At 36.0% G+C, this 23,390-nt stretch overlaps 2 protein-coding genes across 4 annotated transcripts in view; one reads left to right on the top strand and one right to left on the bottom strand.

Moving 5' to 3' along the window:
- Positions 1 to 23,390, top strand: part of LOC124431500 (Down syndrome cell adhesion molecule-like protein Dscam2) — a 201,271-nt gene that overhangs the window by 20,993 nt on the left and 156,888 nt on the right. The gene's annotated exons all lie outside the window — the stretch shown is intronic.
- LOC124431502 (zinc finger protein 521) lies at positions 9,478 to 23,192 on the bottom strand. 2 transcript variants are annotated; one of them, XM_046979498.1, is made up of 3 exons: positions 22,799 to 23,192; positions 22,335 to 22,539; positions 9,478 to 15,624 (listed from the first exon to the last, which is right to left on the bottom strand). In XM_046979498.1, exon 3 carries the CDS (start codon positions 15,569 to 15,571, stop codon positions 11,957 to 11,959), a length of 3,615 nt encoding a protein of 1,204 aa, XP_046835454.1. In that variant the 5' UTR covers positions 15,572 to 15,624; positions 22,335 to 22,539; positions 22,799 to 23,192; the 3' UTR covers positions 9,478 to 11,956. The 2 variants fall into 2 exon arrangements, with proteins under 2 accessions (XP_046835454.1, XP_046835455.1); XM_046979499.1 differs by lacking the exons at positions 22,335 to 22,539; positions 22,799 to 23,192 and adding an exon at positions 17,308 to 18,003.

Genomic DNA, 23,390 nt, shown 5'->3' with positions numbered 1-23,390 from the left:
TTTCGTTCGTTTTTTTTTTCTCTCTCTTTCATTTTCTTCCTTTCTTTCTTCCTTCTTCTTAATAATACGATACTTGGACAAAGCAAAATTGTCAGAATTATTATCGTGACGTGTTTCATGTTTAGCGATTTGAAATTTATTTCCAAGATTTAATAGGATTCTCTGTCTGTATTTTTTTCTTTTTCTTTATTTTTTTTTTCGTTGTTTTTTTTTTTTTTTTTTTTTTTTTGTTTAAGTACTTTTCTTCTCTAAACAATTAATTTTTAATCCTTTAAAATACATAATTCATTTCTTTATTTCTTTTTTATCTTTTCTCCTTTTATTTTTTTTTTTAAATATTTTCTTTCTTGATAAAGACATAACAGCGATATATATAAAATAAAAAAAGAAAGATAAAATAATTCATTCATATTAATTCCGCAACCGTATGCATATATATTCAAGATTTAATTAACGTCCGGAGAATTTTGTTACGTGATATATAAATAAAGATCATTTTTTATTACCACGTTTCCCGAAAGAATTCGCCTTGGATAGGGAACAAAGAGCCGCGAAAAAGAGCGACAAGGATAAATAACGTTGTAAATACACGGAGCGTGTTTCGTCTCTTTGGTTGTTAGAGAACGAATACACCACGAAAAAGACAAAAGCTAGGAAAGAAAGGAAAAGAAAAGAAGAAAAAGAAGAAAAAAAAAAAAAGAAACAGAAAAAAAAACAAAACAAAAAGGAAAAAAAAAACAAGAGAAAGGGGTGGAAGTGTTGTGGAAGTATAAGAAAGAAAGGAAGCAAAAGGGGTGTTCGAGTAATCCGTTGGTCCTTCTTCGTGATCCGGCTTAACAATGGCAATGGTAATTCCGTGCGTTTTTTCTCAGTTCAACCCTAATTTCATGATTTGAACGTTGTCGTTTTACAAACTCTTTTTTTTTCTCTCTCTCTCTCTTTCTTTGCTTGTCAACAATATATCCAGCTCGGACGATCGACAGCACGCGTTTCTTTCTCTCTCTCTCTCTCTCTCTCTCTCTCTCTCTGTGTGTGTGTGTCTCCGTCTCCCATCTGTCGTCTCGTGTCCGAGGGGTTGCTTAGGTGGCAAGGTGAACGTAAAGGAAGGTAGGGAGGGAGGCAGAGTTGTCGCACAATATAACGGAACTATGGCACTAAGCTTCTCTGTGTTCGATGGGATGCATTTCGAAAGGGGGGAGAAAATCTCGCTGAAATCTTATAAAAGATTTCCAAAATATTGTGTAAATCGACGTGTAACGTGTAACGTGTACGCTCGCTCGCTCGTTCGTTCGTTCGTTCGTTCGTTTCGTAGGTACGTAGGTACGTACGTACGGGACGAGGATACGGCTCGGATCGATGGGGTGAGACACCCGGCTGATGAAAAGTTTTTGGGGTGAAACTCGTCGAAATTGTACATACGTACGAAATACGTCGCCGGCTGTTAAATTCTTTTCCCTGCGATAGAAAGCGCGGAATTCACGCGTGCTAAAATAAATAAAGGGTTGTTCCGCCTTTTATTATATGCGATCCTCTTTCTTCTTTTTTTCTTTCTTCTTTTTTTTCTTTTTTTTTTCAAAGGATCGACGAAATTCGGAAAAACGACGTTTTTCTCTTTTTTCTCCTTTTTTTTTTAGGGTATAGGGATGTAAGTTGCGTAAACGCGCGTTTCACCCTTTTCTACTCTTCATCCCTTTTCTGTTTTTTTTATTCTCTCTCTCTCTCTCTCTCCCTCTCTCTCTCTCTCTCTCTCTCTCTCTCTCTCTTTCTCTTTCACATACTTTCCAGAATCGTGGATTTTTCACCCCGTTCGTTCGACTGTAAAAATTTGTGTTCTCTTTTTGACCTTGAAAGGGTTTCTCCCTCCCCATATACGTTTTCAGCTCGTTCCTTTCACTTTCGGAATCAGAAAAACGGCGTTCTTTCTTTTTTTTTTTTTCCTTTTTTTCTTTCTTTTTTTCTTTCTTTTTTTCTTTCTTCCTTTTTGATTGCCAGTCTCGCGTATTCGATGATCGCTATATATAGATCGATCTGTCGATCGATCCGATCCTATTTCTCGACACATCGATCAACGTGTTTTACATTTAAATTAAAAGTTGATAGATGCACGTGTTTGATAACGTACGTACATACGTAAGCTTACTCTGAAATCGATCGAACGACATTGAATTTATACGATGCCTATATAGTTATATAACTCATTATTATCGGAATGATCGGCAACGTCTCGATGACTGTCGTAACCAAGATCAATAACGTTCGAACTGTTAAAGGAACTTTACTCGAAGTTCTCATTGGCAGGTACAGAAGAAAACGACGAAGTCTACATCGATTATTCTATCATTCTGATAATTTCTTCTTTCTCTCTCTCTCTCTCTCTCTCTCTCTCTCTCTCTTTCTCTCTCCCTATCTATCTATCTACCTCTCTCTCTCTTTTTTATTTTTCGATTTAGACGCACGTTCTCGCCTTTCTTCGTTCGAGTGGCGGAACTATCGAAGTTATTACGCCAGCCCGATGAAATTTCCAAGTTCTCCCGAGACGATGAAGTGGATGGAGAGGGTAGAGTCCAAGGGAAGTTGGACGGGAACTAAGGGGAACGGGGTGGGTAGGAAAGAAAAGCGAAGAAAAAGAAAACGAGGCTGGCGAGTTAGAGTGAGTGAGAAAGCGAGTGAAAGAGAAAGAGAGAGAGGCTTTGATAATTGCAATCCACTTTCTCGTGAGGGGTTGGGTGGGTATAAGCAGTCCCGTGGTTGTGGGGTGGTTGATGAGTAGGGGAAACAGGGTGGACCGGGAAAAAGGGGAGGGGTGGCCCCTTCGGTTCGATACCTTTCTTAAATTTACCACGAACTTCTCCGTACTCGAACCTCCGTCAGGCTTTCTAAATAAATGACGAGGAAACAAGAGTATATTGCTCGCGATTATGCCGAAATTGAGAAAGAAAGAGAGAGACAGAGAGAGAGAGAGAGAGAGAAGGATGGAAAGAGAGAAGTTAAAGGTTCGGAAAAATGAGAAAAAATTTACGAGATTTTTCCTTCTCTCTTCTTTTTCTTCTTCTTTTTTTTTCTACAACATCGTATATAAGTAGTACTTTTAATATTATTTAAAAATAATATATATATATATATATATAAAATATCTCTCTCTCTCTCTCCCTCTCTCTCTTTATCTCAATCTTCCTTTCTTTTCATCTTTCTATTAAGATATACTTTTCGTACATGTTAGTTTCACAATTAAGAAAGAAACGCCGAAGATTATCATTACTTTTCACGCACGTACGTAGGCGTTGAAGTTTCACTTACAGGAATAGAGGAGTAAAGAAGAAAAGAGATAGGAGAGAAAAGTAGGAGGGAGATTTTCGTAGGGATGATTTTCCGGGCGAATATCTCTCTTCGATAGAATCCTTAATGAAAAATTGCTGGTCTTTTGTCCATCGTCGAAATCCGTCTTTCGTTTCTTCTTCCTCCTCTCTCACTCCCTACCTCTTTCTCCCTCCCCCGTTTGCTACCACCATACAATCGCCACCTCCCTACCACCCTCCTTCCCTCCCGTCTCGTGTACACCAAAACTCCTCTTCTCCAACAACTCGCTAATACACGTCTCCCTCGTTTTTCGGAGCTCTTTCTCTCTCTCTCTCTCTCTTTCTTTCTCTTTCTCTTTCACTCTTAGAAACCGCAAGATATTATTGATTTTTATACATATCCTCTCGAGGTGTACACTCGTTGGTGTGGGTGGTGGACGTTCGGTTCAGTTTTTCGTAGTGTGTTTCGCGTCTATCCGTGTGTTTGCGTATCAGAGTAGAAGGGAGCAAGCGGGGGTGGGGGGGAGGGAGGTGGGTTGATGGGGAGAGCAGGAGGAGGTGGAGGAGGGGGAGGAAGGGGGCCTAGCTGTGTCATTTACTCATTGGTCGTTGGTTCGAGAAGGACGTGGAATCGTCGTTGCCTTCCGCCTTCCCTTTTCAAACCGACGACCCCGACTCTACTCTTCGGCCATCAAGCAAAAGGAAAACTTCGATATAGCGCAAGCGCTAACACTGCTTCTTCGAATACGCCTCCTATTTCTCTCTCACTCTCTCTCTCTCTCTCTCCTCTCACACACTTTCGTTCTTTCTTTCTATCTATCTATCTATCTATCTATCTATCTATCTATCTATCTCTTTCTCTTTTTCTTTCTCTTTCATTTCTCTTTGTCTCACTCTCTTCCTCAAAATTCTTCCAAGCCTCCTCATCTTTTCTCTCTTTCTTTTCTTCTTTTTATCTCGCGACCCAAGATTTTCCCTTCTTTTTTTTTTTCCTCTCTCTCTCTCTCTCTCTCTCTCTCCCTCTTTCCTCAAAGAAAAACTTCCCTCATTCTTCCCCGTTTCTTCAATATTTCTTTTCTTTTCTTTTCTTTTCTTTTCTTTTCTTTTCCTTCTTTTCTCTCCTTTTTTTTTTCTCCTCTCCCTTCTTTTTTTTCTTTTTATTCGGACAGATAAATTAAGAATTTTATTTTCGATTAACCATTCGGCTAACCCTCCGTCGCTCAAGACGACGGATTCTTTTCTTTCTTGTTGCGGATTTTATTTTTTTCCTTTTCTTTCTTTTTTTTCCTTTTTTTTTTTTTTATTGTTATCTTCTTCTTTTTTCCTTTTTTTGTTTTCTTCGTTTGTTTATTTCGATGAGAATCAAAAGAAATTTTTCTTTCTTTTTTTTTTTTTTTACTTTTCTGCTTTGTTGCTGTTTCGATTAAATTAACTTTAATATAACTCCGTCGAGAAGCAGTTGATCGTTAACTATCCCATAACTTCCTAATGCTGTTTCTTTAGATTAAATACACGTCGATAAGAGGTGGGATTAGATGGGAGAATGGTAGTGGTGGTGATAGCGATGGGAACCCTTTGAATGAGGATAGAATTTGCATGGTAATACACAAAAGGGATCGCGGATCCGAAGGTAGCATAAGTTGAAACCCGATTATAGAGTGCCCGTGTTATACATAGTTACGTATATAATACCTATATACTATACACGGGAAATTTCAATTAACGCGTGTCGGAAGTACCGTTCGCAATTAATACAATACAATGCAATGCAATGCAATGCAATGCAATGCAATGTAATATAATGCTGTGCTGTGCTGTGGTGTGCAGTGCAGTGCAGTGCAGTGCAATGCAATGCAATGCAATGCAATGCAATACAATGCGACGCAATACAATACTGTTCTAGAGAACGAAGTGTTTCGTGGTGGCGTGATACGTAAAAAAAGTACGTATGGTCATTAAACATTATTACATTCGATTTTATATCGTCATTGATGAAATAAACGTACATGCTTGTGTAACAGGTGAAGGACTATTTGTTAAGAGGATATGGTATCTCGTTTCTATTACGAATCTCATTTGTCAGGTTTACAACTTTTCAACTCCTCGACCCTATTTGACAAAGAAGTAACCCTGCAAACGACACCCCTTTTTAAAAAGTGAAATCGATCGTTTAGAAAACCGAGAGACATGTACATACATACGTACATATATATATATATATATATATATATATATATATATATATATATATACGTACGACTATGCACGAAACTAATTCAATCGTGTAACGTGATATATTTTGAATAAACTTTAGGTGACATACGAAAAAAGTAATGTTTGATTGGTTAATACATCGAATGTAAACGTGTATTAATATAAAATAAATAATATTAATTAGAAAGTAAAAAACGAGGAAAGGAATAAGATGGAGGATTTGGAGTAAAACGAAAAGAAAATAAAAAACAAAACGTGTAAAATTGAATTACGATAGAAATAAATTTTTATTTTCGATATTATCGTCCTCACACAAATCGTTCCGTGCATATAAATAAATAATAGTAATAATTAAGGTAGGAAGACGAACGAAAGAGTTAAATATGTACAAGAAAAAAATGAAAAAGAAATAAATAAATAAATAAATAAATAAATAAATAAAGTAAGAAAAATAATAAACGTAAACAAATTGAGGGAAAAAAGTGATCCTTATAAAATATATCTTTTACAAACGAAAATATAATTTATATAATTTAGAGAGCGTTTTAAAATAATATTTGCGAATAAATATTGATAACGATAAGTGCAAAAAAATTAGACGGTGTCGTTGGACTAGATCAGGCAATAGGAATCTTAAATCGTCTCTCCAAAATGACTAGATGTGCTAATCGAATTTTCTCCTAATCTCGCAAAATACTTAATCGGTTTTTCTTTTCTTCTCTTTTTTTTTTACACTACATTAATATTAATAGTAATATTAGTAATAATAATAATAATAATAATAATAATAATAATAATAATAATAATAATATAATACAGATCGTATATATTGTATATTACCATTTTTTTCGCACATTTATCCCTTACGAAATAAACTTAGAGAACTAGGATTTTTTATAGTAAGTGTGTATATATGTATATATATGTACGTACACATGTTGTTTTTACACAAGTGCACGTGCATATACAAGTATACTATTTATCTACATACATATATGTATATTTATATATGTGTATATGTATATATATATATATATGTATATATAAGATTCATGATCTCATAATATACTGTTTTTTTTTTTTCACTTTAAATTACGGATAAAATTTGATTCTGCGCTCAATTATGTTAGTGAAGGCAATGCTGAGAATATCGGGTATAATAATGTATTTGGATTTTCCGTCGAGTCGTCGTGATTTTTCTCGTATGCGTCATATCGACGATTTTGACGTCTATCGATGACGTATACGTCCGTAATAAGAAATTGAATGAAATAGTCGATATTTTGTCAGAAAAGTTGCATAAAAGATTTTTATATAGAAATGAAAATGGAGATAGAAATAAAAATAGATATATCTGATAATAAATTGTCCTAAAATAATTGAAGAAATTAATCGTTTAAATTATCTCACGAATCTTAAAGAATATTTTTCTTGTCCTTCTTTCTTTTCTTAGAAATCTTTTGTTTGCCACATTGCAAAAAAATATCTATGTTCGTTTTATCAATGAGCATATTGAAATCCAATGACGATAAATTGTGTCAATTTAGATTTTACGTAATGAAAGTGGACATTTAAAGAAATTTAAAACACGAAACGAACGTGAAAAGAAATAAAAAAAAGAAAAAGAAAAAGAAAAAAGAAAAAAGAAATAGTTTATCGATCGAAGAATCGACGATGCGCATAGGAGATGAGCACGACGAGCTTGGGAAGTGCCACCCGATTTATAATAATAAAATGTCGAGCGTGAGTCGTTGGTGCAATTAAAAGATACGACGACCCTCGCCGACTTTTTCTCTCTTTCTTTCTCTCTCTTTCTCTCTCGTGCACGGGCCATTAAGTGCACAATACGCATATTTCCATGGGATGCAATTAAGAGGGTGCCCATTTACATGGACGCGTGCATTTTGCATGTTATCGTATAGAAAAAGAAAAGAGAGTGAGGGGGGAGAGAGAGAGAGAGAGAGAGAGAGGCGGAAGTTGGGGCGAGAAAAATGGACAAAAAGAGGAGTAGAAGAGAGAGAAGGGAAATCGAGTCCTTCTTCCCTTCACCCTCCTTCATTTTCGATCGTTTCTCTTGGACTTTTTCCAGAAAATCCCCGCCAAGGTCATGACCTTTCCTCTCTGACCTTCTGACAAAGGGTCCAGATGCGAAATCGTTTGAATCCACGGCCCAGAAAATGGGCCTCCGTGCCATTTCTCTCTCTCTCTCTCTGTCTTATTTTCTTTCTCTCTCTTTTTCTCTCTCTTTTTCTCTCTCTCTCTCTCTCTCTCTCTCACACACTCTCTTCTTCTCTCCCTTCTCACGTTATCTCTCTTTCTCTCTATATTTCTCTATGAATGCCTCCGTAATGGCCGATGTTTCTTCTCTCCCCCGAAAAATATGTTAATGTACGCGTGCACGCATACTAATTCGGATGAATTTTTCAATGAAAGCTTTTGGAATATATCCTGCTTAATGACCCAGGCTTCGAGGTTCCAGCTGCTCTCGATATCTTTATGACTTTTCTCATAAAAGAGTATAGAATATCAAGGAATATCAATGATCTCATTAATATATCTATACACACACATATATATATATATTTCTTTTAGAGATATATGTATGTATATATATATATATATATATATATGTATATATATAAATTATTGTTGACGTAACAAAACATATTTGATAATAAATTTCAATTTGTCGAATCTATGAGCTCCATTATTAATTAATTAATTAATTAATTGCTTGTTTGTCATTTGAGAAAATATAATAGAAAGTTATATGATAGAAATAAGAAACAAATGAACAATCAAACAAAAATTTATGTATATAAATGTATATGTACATATGTACGTATGAGATATATAGAAAGAATGGAAGAGCTTTTAACGTCTTGTAGGCGTGCATCGAAAAACGGAAATGCATCGTGCATGTTTGTTCACCGAAGAGGGATAGAAAGGTAAAACGCATAGAGAGACCGGTGCAAGAGAAACGTATTTCGAGAGCTAAAGGTGAGGTTAGACGGAACACACGTTTGTGTGCTGTGGCCGATTATCGTGTGGTCACTCCGAGAGAGAGAACAGCTGTCCCTTCGAGCCTTTCGATCGAACTGCATAGAGCCTAGCTATAGTGGTTGCTCGTTTATCGTCGTTATAACGAGGGAAAAAAAAAATTTTTTTTTAAACTCACCCTCTAATGAAATATTAAGCATCTGCAAAGTGTACGAGTGAGAATGGCAATTCGGAACCCACATTGTATAACCGAGTACATTTTTTATTGTATCTCTTTCTTTTCTTTTTTTCCTTATCTTTTTATCTTTCTTAAAAAAAAAGAAAAAAAAAAAAAAAAAAGAAAAAAGAAAAACGAAAAAAAAAGGCAGTCTCGAAGAAAAATCGGCCACTAGTAGAGGATATATACTCGTCGTCGATTTAGTTCTTAGATTTCTATTAGATATCTATTTTATTTTTATACAGGGATAGAGATTATTAGAAGGAGGGACTTATCCTTTCTCTCGCTCTTTTTTTTGTTTTCTTATCCTTTTCTTTTTCTGTTCTCTCTTTCTCTCTTTCTCTCTTTCTCTCTCTTTCTCTCTCTCTCTCTTTCGTTTATGTCAGTGTAATATATTAATAATATAGAATCTTCAAAAATTTTGATTTTTAGTTTTTCAAGCTGCAAGGCACGAGTTTGAAAACAGCTTTTCATGGATGAACTATAAGTTTCTTCATATTTCTTTCTAATCTTCTTTCTCTATTATTTTCTCTTTTTCTTTTTCTTTCTCTCTCTTCTATACCGTACTACGATTCAGAACGGTAGAGAGTTTTTGGTATTAAAAGACTAGAGACTATGTAAAATTTACGGTTTAAGAGACTTTCGGTTTTCTTTTTTTTTTTGTTACCCATAAAGGCGTTGGTAAATTGTTTATGGGATTCATCGAATCGGCTAGGTTTTTTTTTCTCTTTCTCTCTTTCTCTCTCTATCCTTTCCTCATTTTTTTTTTTTTTTTTTTTTTTTTTTTTTTTTTTTTTTTTTTAATATTTTCTTTAATATTGAGAGAGCATTAAAATGATTAAATTTGATAAACCGTGCCACATACGAAAATCCTACAATAGCGCTATATATTTATTTTAAAGTAGTAGTACTCTTTTATTTTATTTTATTTTATTTTTTTTTTCTTTCTTCCTTTTATTTTATTTTATTTTATTTTATTTTATTTTATTTTATTTAATTCTATGCGAGATGCGTTGGCTGTGTATACGATTGTACTTTTTGTTGCGGGTTATACTGTGTCCGCCCTGAGTTTGTTGTTGGCCATCTTTTTTCTCAATTTTTTTTACTTTCTTTTTCTTCTCTCTTCTTTTTCTTCCTCATTTCTTTGTTGATATCTAAACATTATATCATTATAATCGTTCACGTTCAATTATAAAATCGACAAATTCTCATTCATATTTGTTATATTATCTCGTTGTTATTGTTGTTGTTGTAATTGTTGTTTCATTTTTCTTTTCTTCTTATATTTGCTTCTCATCTGTGGTTATTACGACGATATTAGTTTCCTTCTTTTTTTTTGTTTTTTTTTCTTATTTAACTCTGCTCTCTTTCTTTCATTCATTCTTCATCTTCCTTCTCTTCTTCTTCTTCATATTTTTACGAAAAATCTATTTGTATATTAATAAATACCTCTTTAAATCTCTTTCCGCAATCTTTTATCGTTCAATCTTTGCTTACAGATAAATTTATATATAAAATATTGACTAGGAAAAATCGCAAAAGTAAATTACGATAACACGTCTCGATACAATATTTGAAATACCGATCGAAGTCGATCTTTCAATCGAATTATTATTCCCTTTTTTCTTTTTTCTGTCTTCTTTCCTCCTTTCTTTTCTTCTTTTTTTTTTTTTTTTTATTTTCTTTTCCTTTTTCTTTCCCTTTTCTCAACGCATCGATTTCAGAATCGATTTCTCGTTCGAATAATTAATTCATTAATAATTAATCGAAAAGGAGGAACAAAGAAAATAATATTTAGGTATGTACTTGAGAGAGTATAGACGTGAAAATGAAAGCGTACATACACATATATCTTAGACTCATACATGCATGCATACATACATACATACATACATACATGCATACGTACGTACATACATCGAAAAAAGATGTGTAGTATGTAATTCGCGTATAATAACGCTTTCTTTCCTTTTACTTTTATTTTTTTTCTTTTTTCTTTATTATTATTATTATTATTATTATTATTATTATTATTATTATTATTATTATTATTTACTTTTTTTTTTGTTATTTTTTTCTTCATTTTTATTTCCGTTTCTTTGGAGGCCCGTCGCATTGAAAATAGGAACTTTGTCGATCACCCATTTTTTATATAATTGATAGTGTAAGTATATTTACAATATAACAACGTGGCTTTTAAACGCGAGATGTGCTTCCCTACGTTACTACGTGTAATTTACATACATATCTCTCATAAGAAAAAAAAAGAAAAAAAGAAAAAAGAAATGTTCGGGCCAAGGATGTAAAAGAGAAATCTACGTGTCCGTCATTTTCTGTTTTGTCGTACTTCTTTCTTTCTCTTTTTCTTTTCTCCTTCCGTTTTTTTTCTTTCCCCCCTCGTCAATTCCACCCACTCCTCCTCCTCCTCCCTTCGATAACCGGATATGACGTCGCAATGAAAAACCACTGAATAAATAAAACGTGCTCTCGCGTTTGTTGATAGCAAAAAAGAAAAAATATCCTTTAAATTACTACCCCGGTGCTAATAATGACGATAATTGGAATTTAGCGAGATTGTTATTATTTTATTCGTTTGACGTTATTGTTGTTATTATTATTATTATTATTATTATTATTATTATTATTATTATTATTATTATTGTTGTTATTATTATTATTTTCTTTTTCTTTTCCTTCTCTTTCTCCTCTTCTCCTTCTCTTTTTTCTCTATCTATCGAATCATCACAGATTATTCACGAGAAATCGAATTGATTAAAGAAAGGATGTTGTTCTATGTATATATATATGTATATCAAAAAAAAAAAAAAAAAAAAAAAAAAAGAAAAAGAAAAAAGTAAAAAAGTAAAAAAGAAATGCAAAAAAAGAGAGAGAGAGAGAGAGAGAGAGAGAAAAAAGAAAAAGAAAAACAACAGAGTAATATAAACGGATGTACTATATAAAAACTTCATGAAAGGCAGATCAGAGCTATTATTAAAAAGTATTTGATATAAAAATCTCAACATCTTCGATGTCGTCTTACTTGGTAGTAGTAGTAGTAGTAGTAGTAGTAGTAGTGTAGTAGTAGTAGTAGATAGGAACCGATACCACGTGCTTCAGATCGCAGGCGCAGAGAACTAATTGCATCCTTCTTCCTCTTTTCTTTCTTAGACATTTGTTAGATAGGATGGAGTCAGATACTTTTTTTTTTCCTTTTTCTTTTTCTTTCCTCTTAGGCAGGTGTGAGAGTGAAGGACGCGGTCAGTGCACTGCTAATTCGTGATTTAACAGGTAGATAAACGAGAGCTGGCATAAATCGTTTTTCTGAATTGGATTCGTCGGTGTTATGCAACGATGGATCCTGTTGTTCGTCTATCAGGAATGGTTGCATTATTGTTTTATCACCGACGTTGATGTCCTGTGGCATTGCGTAACAGGCTGGCAATTTGTGCCTATTAGCAACGTCCTTCAAAGTTTTGCTAAGTTCGGCTATTACGCTGTCCGTTGGATCACCGATCGCAGTGTGATCCTTTCTAACGTGTTTTTTAATTCTGTTAAGATTCGTAGTCGCGTATCCGCATTGAGCACACTTGTAAGCACCATGGGGAGTCACCTGTACGGCATTGTCCTCTTGATTTCTTTGATTTCTTATTTGTTCGGGAACGGGGACAAGATTCTGACTCATCGTTGGATTAATCTGATTCCTGTTTACATTATCGTCCTTCGATTCCTCCGATCTCAAATCCTTCGGATCGTTACTAACCTTTTCCTGATCAATGTTTGGATTTCCAAGTATGGGCGTTTGAAACTGCGTTAGCAGTGCCGGAAATTGATGTCTGGTTAGCAAATGTTGATGCAATTGTTCAGGCTGATGGAATCCTTGAGAACATATTGGACATTGGAGAGTATTGTCGGTGTCTATGCTTTCTTGGGCGTTAACGTGGGATCTCTCGTGTAGGAATAAAAATGGTAAAATTGTCGTCGAAAAATTGCAATAACTGCAACGATAATTTTTCATTTGTTGATCGTCCGAGGTAGAACCAAATAAATTCGACAATACTTGATTACCAATGTTACTGCTTAAATCGGTCGTCTTATTTTGTTGGCTCAGCTCGTAGCCATTCGGTATTTTAAGATTCGAGACTTGTTGAACATTTTTCGAATTATTATTACCAGATCTATTAGCGTTCCTCGTTGTGGCTTGATATTGTTGTTCCATATCGCGCCACTTATCGATACCGATTTTCCCATGATCTCCCAACAGATGTGCCTTGAGCCATTTTATACTGCGAAACCTACGGCTACAAATCGGACAGACCTCGGTGAAATGTGTAAAATATCGATGACTTAGGTCACCCAATTGTTCCGGCTTCAAAGCCGAATCCTCGGAGCTCGAGGCATCGTAAGCCTCCTGTTTGGCCGAGGACGAGGTAGTAGCATTTTCGTCGACGATACCATGCGTATTATGTTTGTGAACTCTTAAGAAATATTTACTACAGAGTTCCTTGTTACAGATGTTACATATAACACCACCAATTTGAGCGCCATTTTCTATTTCTATTCCATGCATCCTTTGCATATGGGTCTTCATGAAATATTTATTACACAATTCTTTGTTACAAATTTCGCAATAACTCGAGGTTGGCGTCATCGAGGTGATCTTTTTTTCCGTTTGCGTTTGATTGCCGCTCGTTGGTATCGTCGTGGTACTCGATGTAGAATTGATCAAAGTATTCGTATTAATAACGGTAGAACCAATAGCAGGAGGAGGAGGAGGAGGTACTTGAGACAATGGATTTGGTATCGTTGCCTGATGTTCCTCGACAATATGCTTCTTCAAAGCTTCTTGACTTACGTAATCCTTCTCGCAAAGTGTACAAAAAGCTACGATCCCTGTATTTCCTGATTCGCATGATTTATCTGGAATCGGCGATTGCGACGGATTCTCCGTGACGTGAGAATGCTCGGTCGCCATGTGAATTCTCAAAGATGTTCTAGATTCGCACTCTCTCCCGCATATGTTACAGGATTGTAATCCCTTTCCTATGTTAGATTCCAGACCATTCAATTGCAGGATCATCGTCTGAAGTTTTTGAAGATCTTCGGAAATGGAATCGGTACGTTGGTCGGACGTGTCCTGATCGAATTCTTGTTTCGGCGATTGTTGTTCCTCGTTTTCATGGATTTTCCTAGAGTGTGCCTGATAAAGGCCGACGGTCTGAAAGCGTATGCCGCAAGGTTTACACTCGTAATCGTCGTTTGTACGATCGTTCGATTCCGATCCATTGCCAGACTCGGCCACTATCAAATTAAGGGGACTAGTTTGTACTTGATGCCAGGTGAGCGCCGCCGCGGGATTGCTAGGTGATTTTTCGTTGTCATGTACGATTATACCGTGTCTCTTCATTTTGTGCGTACGAAGGAAATATTTGTTGCAATATTCCTTGCAACAAATCTCGCAGAATGCTTCGGGATTGATAACGCCTAAACGACGAAGACGATCGGCATTGAATCCCGAGTCTCGAGCTTGTTGGATCGATTGGGGTGAGAGGTGTCTAGGTGCTGGCATAAACGTCGTATCCTCTTGCTCGATGCCAAATTCTTGCTTGAACAGGGTCTCTATGCCGCCAGGACTACTGCGCGGTGTCTCCCTGTCATCTTCGCTTTGCGAAGCAGGCAAAGATTGATCGGCCGTTTGCTCGATCAACTCGTTGTGAATCTTTTGCTTGTGCTTTCTCATAGATTCGTCGTTCTTGAAACGTTTTTGACATACGTCGCACGGAACGCTTGGCATCGGCGGCGTAGCCGGCGGTTCCAATTTAATCGACGTACTTGTAAAACCACCGCTCGGGAATATTTGCGATGGAAGGACGTTGGCACTATTATTATCGTTGGTCGTATTAGGTCCCGGCGAATCGACGTAAATACCGTGCTTGTTGGCCTTGTGCGTTTTTAAGAAATACTTGTTACAAAATTCTTTGTTGCATAAATCGCAATAAGCCTCAGGATTAAAGATCCTAACGGGAGCGGAAGGTATGGACGTTCTTGGGATATGCGTTGGATCGGCATGCAATGGAAATGTCGGTAGAGGAAGATACGAGCCCAGAGCACCTGGGAATCCGGTTAACGCTTGCAAATGATTGCTCATTGCCAATTGACTCGATGGCCCTGGCCATGGCTCGTCGTTTTGCGATTGTATATGCGTTTGCGATTGGACGTTTTGTTGTTGCTGATTCAACCAGGAAGATGCGAAATTTTTTACGGTCAATAGATTGACGGGACTTTCCGATTGATGATCGTTCGATCCTTCCAATTTTATCACGGCCGAGGATGATCTGTTTTGTAATAGATGATTAGTCGTTTGATTAGTCGCCGCACCGTGCTCATTATCCAAATGTACGTTCAACGTTTCCTTGCTATCGAGAAATTGACCGCAATACTGACAACGAAATTCGTTGTTTAGATTTTCATCTTTTATCGAAGGATGATGATGATGATGAAGATGGTGATGATGATGATGAAGGTGGTGATGATGACGACTCGGTGATCTCGAAGACAGCTTACCTTCGCTGTCAACGTCCAATTCTCCTTCCTCCTCCTCCTCTTCCTCCTCCTCCTCATCATCATCATCCTCCTCGTCTTCGTTCGACTCCTCCTGTAGTTCGTTCATCAAGGACGATGAAAATCTTACCGGTGTCGTTTGCTTTCGTCTCTTCTTCGGTCCAGCAAAATCAGCGTCTCCGCGAAGACGTTTTCTCAAATCTCGTTCCTCCGAACTCGAGCCTCCGTCGCTGTCTAGTTCCGTGAGATCCGATATCGTCGTCTCCTGTGCCATCGTCGACGACATGTTGACTCTTACCAAAGAGTTCCCTCTCTCGTTCCACGTCAGATCTTCTCCCTCTGTCGACAGAGAAACTCATGTAATTTAATCGTACAAACTTTTATCAAAATTCCTCTACTTTTCTCTCTCTCTTACTTTATCTTTTCTTCTCTTTCCTTTTTCTCTTTGTAATCGTCGATTACTTTTTTTCTTTCACGATCCTAATAATACGTTCAAAATAATCGAACATTTTCCAAAAGATCATCCTATACATATATCTATCGATATATAAGAAACTTGTCGTTGATTATCTCGATCAAGAGAGAGAGAGAGAGAGAGAGAGAGAGAGAGAGAAAAGGTAAAATCATATCTCCATACGTGGATCGCGATGTTTAAGCAGGTATCTTTGATGATAAATGTCTTGAACGTTTGAAAATATTCTTCGAAACCTCGAACACCGCTAAACATTTTGGATACGACGATATTAATTTCGAAGGATATTAACGATTTTAGTTGGACAGGAGGGATGATTTAAGGGCCTGAGTAGTAAGAGAGAGAGAGAGAGAGAGAGAGAGAGAACTAGGAGTAACGGGGCATTTCGTACTACTGCTTCGAAGGGTGAGAAAGGAAGAAGAAATTTGGCGAAAGAGACGTGCGCGACGGTACGCCCTATGCTCGATGGACATGCGGTTGAAAAAGGGAGACGTTTCGGGGAGCGCACATGACTCATATATATATATATATGTATACATATATATATATATATATACACCCACCCCTCGCATACTTTCCTGGGGACGAATTCGGAGGATAGTACGAATATGCATTTCAGAAACGTGGTAATTACTAATTCAGAACGACGAGCAGTATTACTCGTCTTTTGTGTCTATCCTCATAGGCTATACCAAGAGTGCATTGACCCCTTACCAAAAGAGAGAACCATGCTCTCCTATCTTCTCTTCTATTGTCCTTGAATAATAAGAGAAAGATAGAAAGACATAGAATTATACGGGTGGAGTGGGAGAGGGTTTTATCGAAAACTTTCGGAATAATTGATAGATACCACTGATCGAACTAAAATCAAACTTCTATCGTATACTTCTTTTCTTTCTCTCTTTCTTTCTCGTCTTTTTTCCTTTCTTTTTTTCTTTTTCGTATGTTTTTCTTTCTTCTTTTTCTGCTTCTTTTTTGTTTCTCTCTCTTTCTTTCTTTCTTTCTTTTTTTTTTTTGGCTCTTTTTATCCACGAAATTGTCATTGAACGCGCACGAAACTGAATAAGATAAACAGAAGAGGAACGCGCACGAGACACACACACACACACACACACACATACCTTTACGTACACGCGCGAGCACAATGACACTGTAATTGTTTATACGATTAGAAAAAATTGACGTTGGATCTTCTTTAAATTCCTTCGCAATTATGAACTTCGGTGTAACTTTTCCGACGTGTTGACAGAAAAAAGAGAATAAAAAAAAAAAAAAAAAAGAAAAGAAAGGAAAAAAGGAAGAAGAAAAAAAACAAACAAAAAAAAAAAAAAGAAGGAGAGAAAGAACAAAACAGAAGAAAAGTAAAAACCACGACTAGACAGAAGATAACTATCATTTTTTTATGCGTTATTAACATTGGGACTTTTTTGTTCCTTTTTTGTTTCCCTTATTTCTTTCCTTTTGCTTTGTTTCTTCTTCTTTATTTTTTCCCCTTTTCTTTTTTTTTTCTTTTTTTTTTTTTTTTTGAGTTTTCGAACATAATTCCTTACCTAAAAAGTGTTGGCTTATTTCCGCGACACTTGTAACGTCTCCGTTTCATAACCGATCGATCGAGTTCGTCTCTCGTAGAACACAAGGGATCACCTTGAACACAGCACATCGGCACTTAGAATCACGCGAGTGATCGTACGGTAAGTTGGCTCTAGGTGTTCCATGTGTGACACTTGGCCAAAAGAATTTGTAGGAACGTTTAGATATCGGAGGTGTGTGGATAGACTCGAAGGGTCCTTAAAGGGCCGCTGAAAGACGATGGGATAACGTTATTGGCACGTGGCTTCTTTATCTTTCGAAAAAGAAGAAGGGAAGAGATGTGGCATATATATATATATATATTTTTTTTTTTGTATGCGTGCGTGCGTGCGTGTGTGTGTGTGTGTGTGTGTGTAAGGGAGAACACAAAAAAAATGTCACGAGTGTCCTTGAATTTATGAGTTCGCTTGGCGGAAGGAGAATAATATTCGATGAAATTCTCAAGGATGGGAAGAATTATAAAAAGAAAGGAAGAAAGAAATAGAGAGAGAGAGAGAGAGAGAGAGAGAGAGAGAGAGAGAGAGAGAGAGAGAGAGAGAGAGAGGGAAGACGACGGTGTCTTTCTTATTTCTTTTTTTCCTTAGGAGATGAAATAGGAGGAATCAGGTAGTCGTCGCGTGCCCTGTTTCGCTTAAGTCCCCACGAATTCTCCTAGGTTACTGTTTGGTATAGAACGCGTGCCCTATGAAGGGCCCGTCGCACCGTTCTCTATTCCCTTCCACCTTCGAACGTTCCTATCCCCACCCCTTAATTCACGAGGGAGAAGACCTCGTGTTTTTCTCCTTTTACTGGATAGATCATTTCTACGGATCATCTGAGTCATCTATTAAACAAATCTATTTTATCTATCTATCCATTTATCTATCTATTTTTATATTTCTATATTGATACAGATGTACATTTATTTATTTATTTATTTTTTTTTTTTTTTTCTTTTTTACGTCATTCTATACGTATTGTTTAATAATAATAATTCGTTTTCTATCGTTGTCCAATATTTTATTGGAATCTCTATGTTGGATGGATTGTTCAAATTTTTATGAAATTTTTTTGTCTTCTTCTTCTTCTTCTTCTTTTCTTTTTTCTTTTTTTCGTTTTCTTTTTCTTTCCTATTTTTTAGGACTTACTTATTGGGAAATTATCTCAGTGTTATTTAATATTATGAGATTTTAATATTTTTAATATCGATAAGCTCTCTGATAATAATTTCGTCGTGTCTAAGCACACGGACGCGAACGGAATTCGTTTAAGAAAAGAATTTTTATATTCAATTTTGAAACTAATTTCTTCGATGCTTACACGTCATAAAGAATTATTATATCGTTTTTTTTTCTTTTTGTTTTTTTTTTTGTTTGTTTTTTCTTATAAAGATTCGACAATAATATATCACAAAGATGGATAAATAAATAAGAATGAAAATAAAATAACTCAAATAACAATTGAAGAACAAGAAAGAGAAAGAAAAGAAAAAAAAAAGAAAGATAGAAAATAAAGCCAGACGCGATAGATGTTATTAGAAATTTGAAGATTCGCGTGCTGTTAGAAAGAAAATTGGATTACGTGAGGGTTGATGGGTGGTTGAAAGAAAGAAAGAAGAGGGTGGGGGAAAAAGGGAAAAATAAGGAAAAAAAAAAGGGAAAAGTAGGAGGGGTGAATTTTGTCGGTGTTGCAAAACCCGCATTTCCACGTAACGTTTGACAGATTTTCCAAAAATACGTATAAATACGCCCGTATGTTCGCGTTCAGTTCTCTCGCTATATACTATATCTATACACACACACACACGCATATGTATACACATTTTATATATATATATATATATATATATATATATATATATATATATATCATGAAAACGTAGAACGCTGTACATAGTTGGAATTGGATGAATGATAGCGAAAATGGGGAGACTAGGGTTCTGCGTTGTCCTTTCGAAAGGGTGTCGAGAAAAACATGTTATAGGATAGAAAGAGAGAGAGAGCGAGAGAGAGCGAGAGAGAGAGACAAAGATCGAAGCTTTATGATGGAGCTTTTCGTTCGAAGGATACGAAACGTCGTGAAGAAAACAGTTTATCATTCGATTCAAGCTCAGTCATCGTTTTACACCAACTTCAAATCCATTAGTTGTTATTTAGTGCGTTAACGTACAATCAGTATAAATAGAATATACGATATATTATAATTTCGCTAAAGTCATTAATCGCAACTAAAACAGTTATAAGCTTCGAATAATAATAATAATAATAATAGTCGCGTAACGAGAAATTATTTTCACAGCTGTTCTCTGTCCTATTTCACGTGTATGCCGCGTGTGTGTACCCTGTACATATACGTGTGTGCACCTAAATGACGATCGAAATAAAATAATCATGCCTATTCGTGAATTAGTAGTATAATTTAGACAGACCTTGTCTTTCTCACGATTATCATGATTCATAGAAAAATTTTTATTGCTTGTTTTTTATATTTATATATATATATATATATATATTTTTTTTTTTTTGTTATTATCGATTTAAAAAGAATTGTTCGTACGTCTATTTACTTGTATGCTTTTATTTTTTGTATCTTTTATTTTTTTTAAGACATACCTACCTACAATCTTTCAATTTAATTTTATCTAATTGCAGATTGTCCTTTGTCGTGGAAAATAATTAAATCAGAAGCAATTTTATCGATCGTAAATAATCATTTCACGTTTTTATCGTTTCGTTAATCATTTTAAAGATGAAGGAAGGACGAAAGAGATATTATTGTACAAATTCAAAAAAAAAAATTATATATATATATATATATATATATATTTCTTTTCTTTTTTAATCGATAAACTTTAAGGCCTATACAACATTTTACTCCGAAAGTTTGTGGAAAAGAGAATGGGGGACCTGGCCTCGGGAAAAGTCGAAAGAGAGAGGAGAAGAAGCTTAGATAGTTTGACGGAGATCGCGCGCGTAAAAATGTGTGCGTTACTATGGACGGACGTACGTGTGCGTGGGAGTGAGTGCTGCGTTTATGTGTGATTTCAGTAGAGGCCTATTGATCGAGCAGCGAACTTCGGTCGGTGCTTCGCACACGCGCATAAGTCTTCTCGTAAACAAGACAAATATCATCGCAGCAGCAGCAGCAGCAGCAGCAGCAACAGCAACAGCAACAGAAGTCCTGAAAATTTATCCGCGTTCATCACCCATTTTGAATTTCATGTTTTCCCAAAAAAAAAAAAAAGGAAAAAAAGAAAAGGATAAAAAAAAATTGGAAAGAAAAAAACCACCCAACGAAAAATTATCAATATCACAAATATTATTTCGGGCGATGCGCCGCTTGTTCTCTTCAATCGATTCTCTCGATTCTCGCGATATCTTGATGGTCCAATTGAAAGAAAAAAAAAAAAAAAAAGAAACGAAACGAAACGATAGAGAAATAAAGAAAGCATATGGCTTGCTATTGATAGGGAGAAAGAAAAAATATTCTCGAAGTTGAATATAATTCATTTGAATTAGATAATTTAATGAGAAATTTATATCGTTAATATTCCAATGCCCATAAATATTTATAACTTAATTAAATCATTCCCGTTATATTGCACGTAAGAACGAAGTTTTCAATATATATAAAAAAGAACACAACGATAAAGAATGAAAACAAAAAAAAAAACGAGAAAGAAAAGAAAAGAAAAGAGAATGCTCCTGTATGGTTTTTTTTTTTTTTTTTATATTCGCGATTAGAAGAAGTAAAAAGAATCGATTTTTGTTTCTTCTTCTTCTTCTTCTTCTTCTTCTCGTTTTTTCTTTTTCTTTTTCTTCTTTAATTTTCTTCTCGATTAAAAAAAAAAACAAAAATCAAGATAGAAATGCGCGCGGCATTGTAAGAAACGACGACACGTGGCTCATCCTTTCTCTCTCTCTCTCTCTCTCTCTCTCTCTCCTCCCCCCGCCCGTTCCTTTCGTTCCCTCGTAGAACAAAACGGATGGGCCTTCGCGTGTTAATATGCATTCGAGATTCGAGATTCGTAAATAAGAGTAAGCAACGTATAAATGGAATAGTGTCGCATTTCTACCAAAGATGTATAACGTTTCTAGAGTGTTATGTATATGTATATATATATATATATATATATATATATATATATATATAAAGAGAGAGAGAGAGAGAGAGGACTATGTAAGTGGGGATCGAAGGAAGGTTGGATCTGCGCAATGCGTGTCGTCAGATGAACCACGTGGAGTATTCGCATGCAAAAGACGTCGGGAGTAAACCGGGAGGTATAGTAGTACCGACTGCTCGGTCTTTTAGTCGATTCACAAATGGCTAACGGCACGGTATCGTTACGTTCCTACGGAGATAAAGAGTTTCTATTTGAAAGACAAGAGAAAGAGAGAAAGAGAGAGAGAGAGAGAGAGAGAGAGGAGAGGGGGAAGGGAGAGAAAATGTAAAAAGGACGATGTAAAGAAAAGAGAAGAAAAAGAAGAAGAAAAATGGGCCTGATATAACAAATATTTTAAAAAGAAAATTCGTTCGTCGTATTGTAAGATATATGTTCGTTCGAATTATTCGAATTCTTTCCTTTTCCTTTTTTTTTTTTTCTTTTTTTTTCTGTTTGTTTTTATCTTTTTCTTTTTTTCCCTTTTTATCGGTCTCTCGAGCGTGTAAACGTATCAACGACTGGAAGAAAAATATTTAAGGAGAGAGAGATAGATAGATAGATAGAGAGAGAGAGAGAGAGAGAGAGAGAGAGAGAGAGATCAACTAGAATATCGCAGATCCGACGTCATTAGGCGGATAATTTCTCACGTCAGTTTATACGCGATACAAGATAACCACGAACGGCAGCTGTGTTTCGTTAATTGCACGACACATTAAGAACCAACCATTATTTTTGGAATAGTTAAACGTGAGAAGGCCGTCGATAAAGCAAGATATATATATATATATATATATATATATATATATATATATATATGTACAGAGAGAGTGAGAGAGAATCACTCACCGTGATCGCGATCAGCTCGGTCGAGTCCTCCACGTGAATCGGCCCAAGGCAATCGTCGTTACTTAGGATTGACAGCAGCTCGTCTTTACTCTTATCCATTTGTCGATCATTCGAGAGATCAAGATCTCTCGTTTATCACGTAGACGCGACAAGTATGAAGAAGAACTCCGATGATAACGCGGCACTTTACTTTCACTACTCCGCACTGAAAGACGAAAAGAAAGAATGGGAATCTTCGGAGAAGTTCTCGTAGAGAGAAAGAAAAGAAGATTAAAGGGAAGAAAAAGAAAGGGAAGAAAAATAAAAAGAGGACGGAAGTAGAAGAAAAAGAAGAAGAAGAAAGATGATGGATATAGAAAAGAAAAGGAGTAGAAAAATCAGTATGAACGAAACTATATAAAGGGTCGAAGGGGAAGGAAAATTACGGGGAAGAAGAACGGACGCCTAAGGCTCGGACTACTTACTATTGTTTTGGCCATCGTGCCACGATGGCGGCCATACTTGATATGAGAAAGTATCCCCCACATTGTCCACGGCCATCCGCTAATTCCCCCATACACCCCCGCGTTGATTCAACTCCACCGAACACCCCTCCACCGAGAGCTTTCCACTCGTCCCCTTTCTCCTCTTCCTCCTCCTCGTTCTCCTCCTCCACCTTCATCTAAACCTTCTTGTTCTCCTCCTCCTCTTCTCTTCTCTTCACTACTCTTCTCTTCTCTTCTCTTCCCTTCCTCGAACTCCCACCAGTCGTCGTCCTACCGCGAAGTCACCCCTTGCGGCGTGCCAACCCCCACATAGTCTTTCAAACTCAGGGATGGATTTCTCTTTAGCCTATATCGGGTTCCTTTATATTTATGTTTATTTTTATTTATTATTATTATTTCTTTTTTTTTTATGTTTATTCTTTTTTCCTTTTTTTCTCCCTCCAAACGAACATACGTATATATATATATATATATATATATATATATATATACATATACTTAGATCATCATACTTTGTTTGACAAATTTTTCTTTTTTCTACTCGCTCGACATATGAGCTTATTTTCTTTTT

The sequence above is a fragment of the Vespa crabro genome, chromosome 21 (genome assembly GCF_910589235.1).
Source record: "Vespa crabro chromosome 21, iyVesCrab1.2, whole genome shotgun sequence".
Classification (NCBI taxonomy): domain Eukaryota; kingdom Metazoa; phylum Arthropoda; class Insecta; order Hymenoptera; family Vespidae; genus Vespa; species Vespa crabro.
The sequence above is the reverse complement of the archived record's forward strand: the minus strand, read 5'-3'. Positions and strand labels throughout refer to the sequence as shown.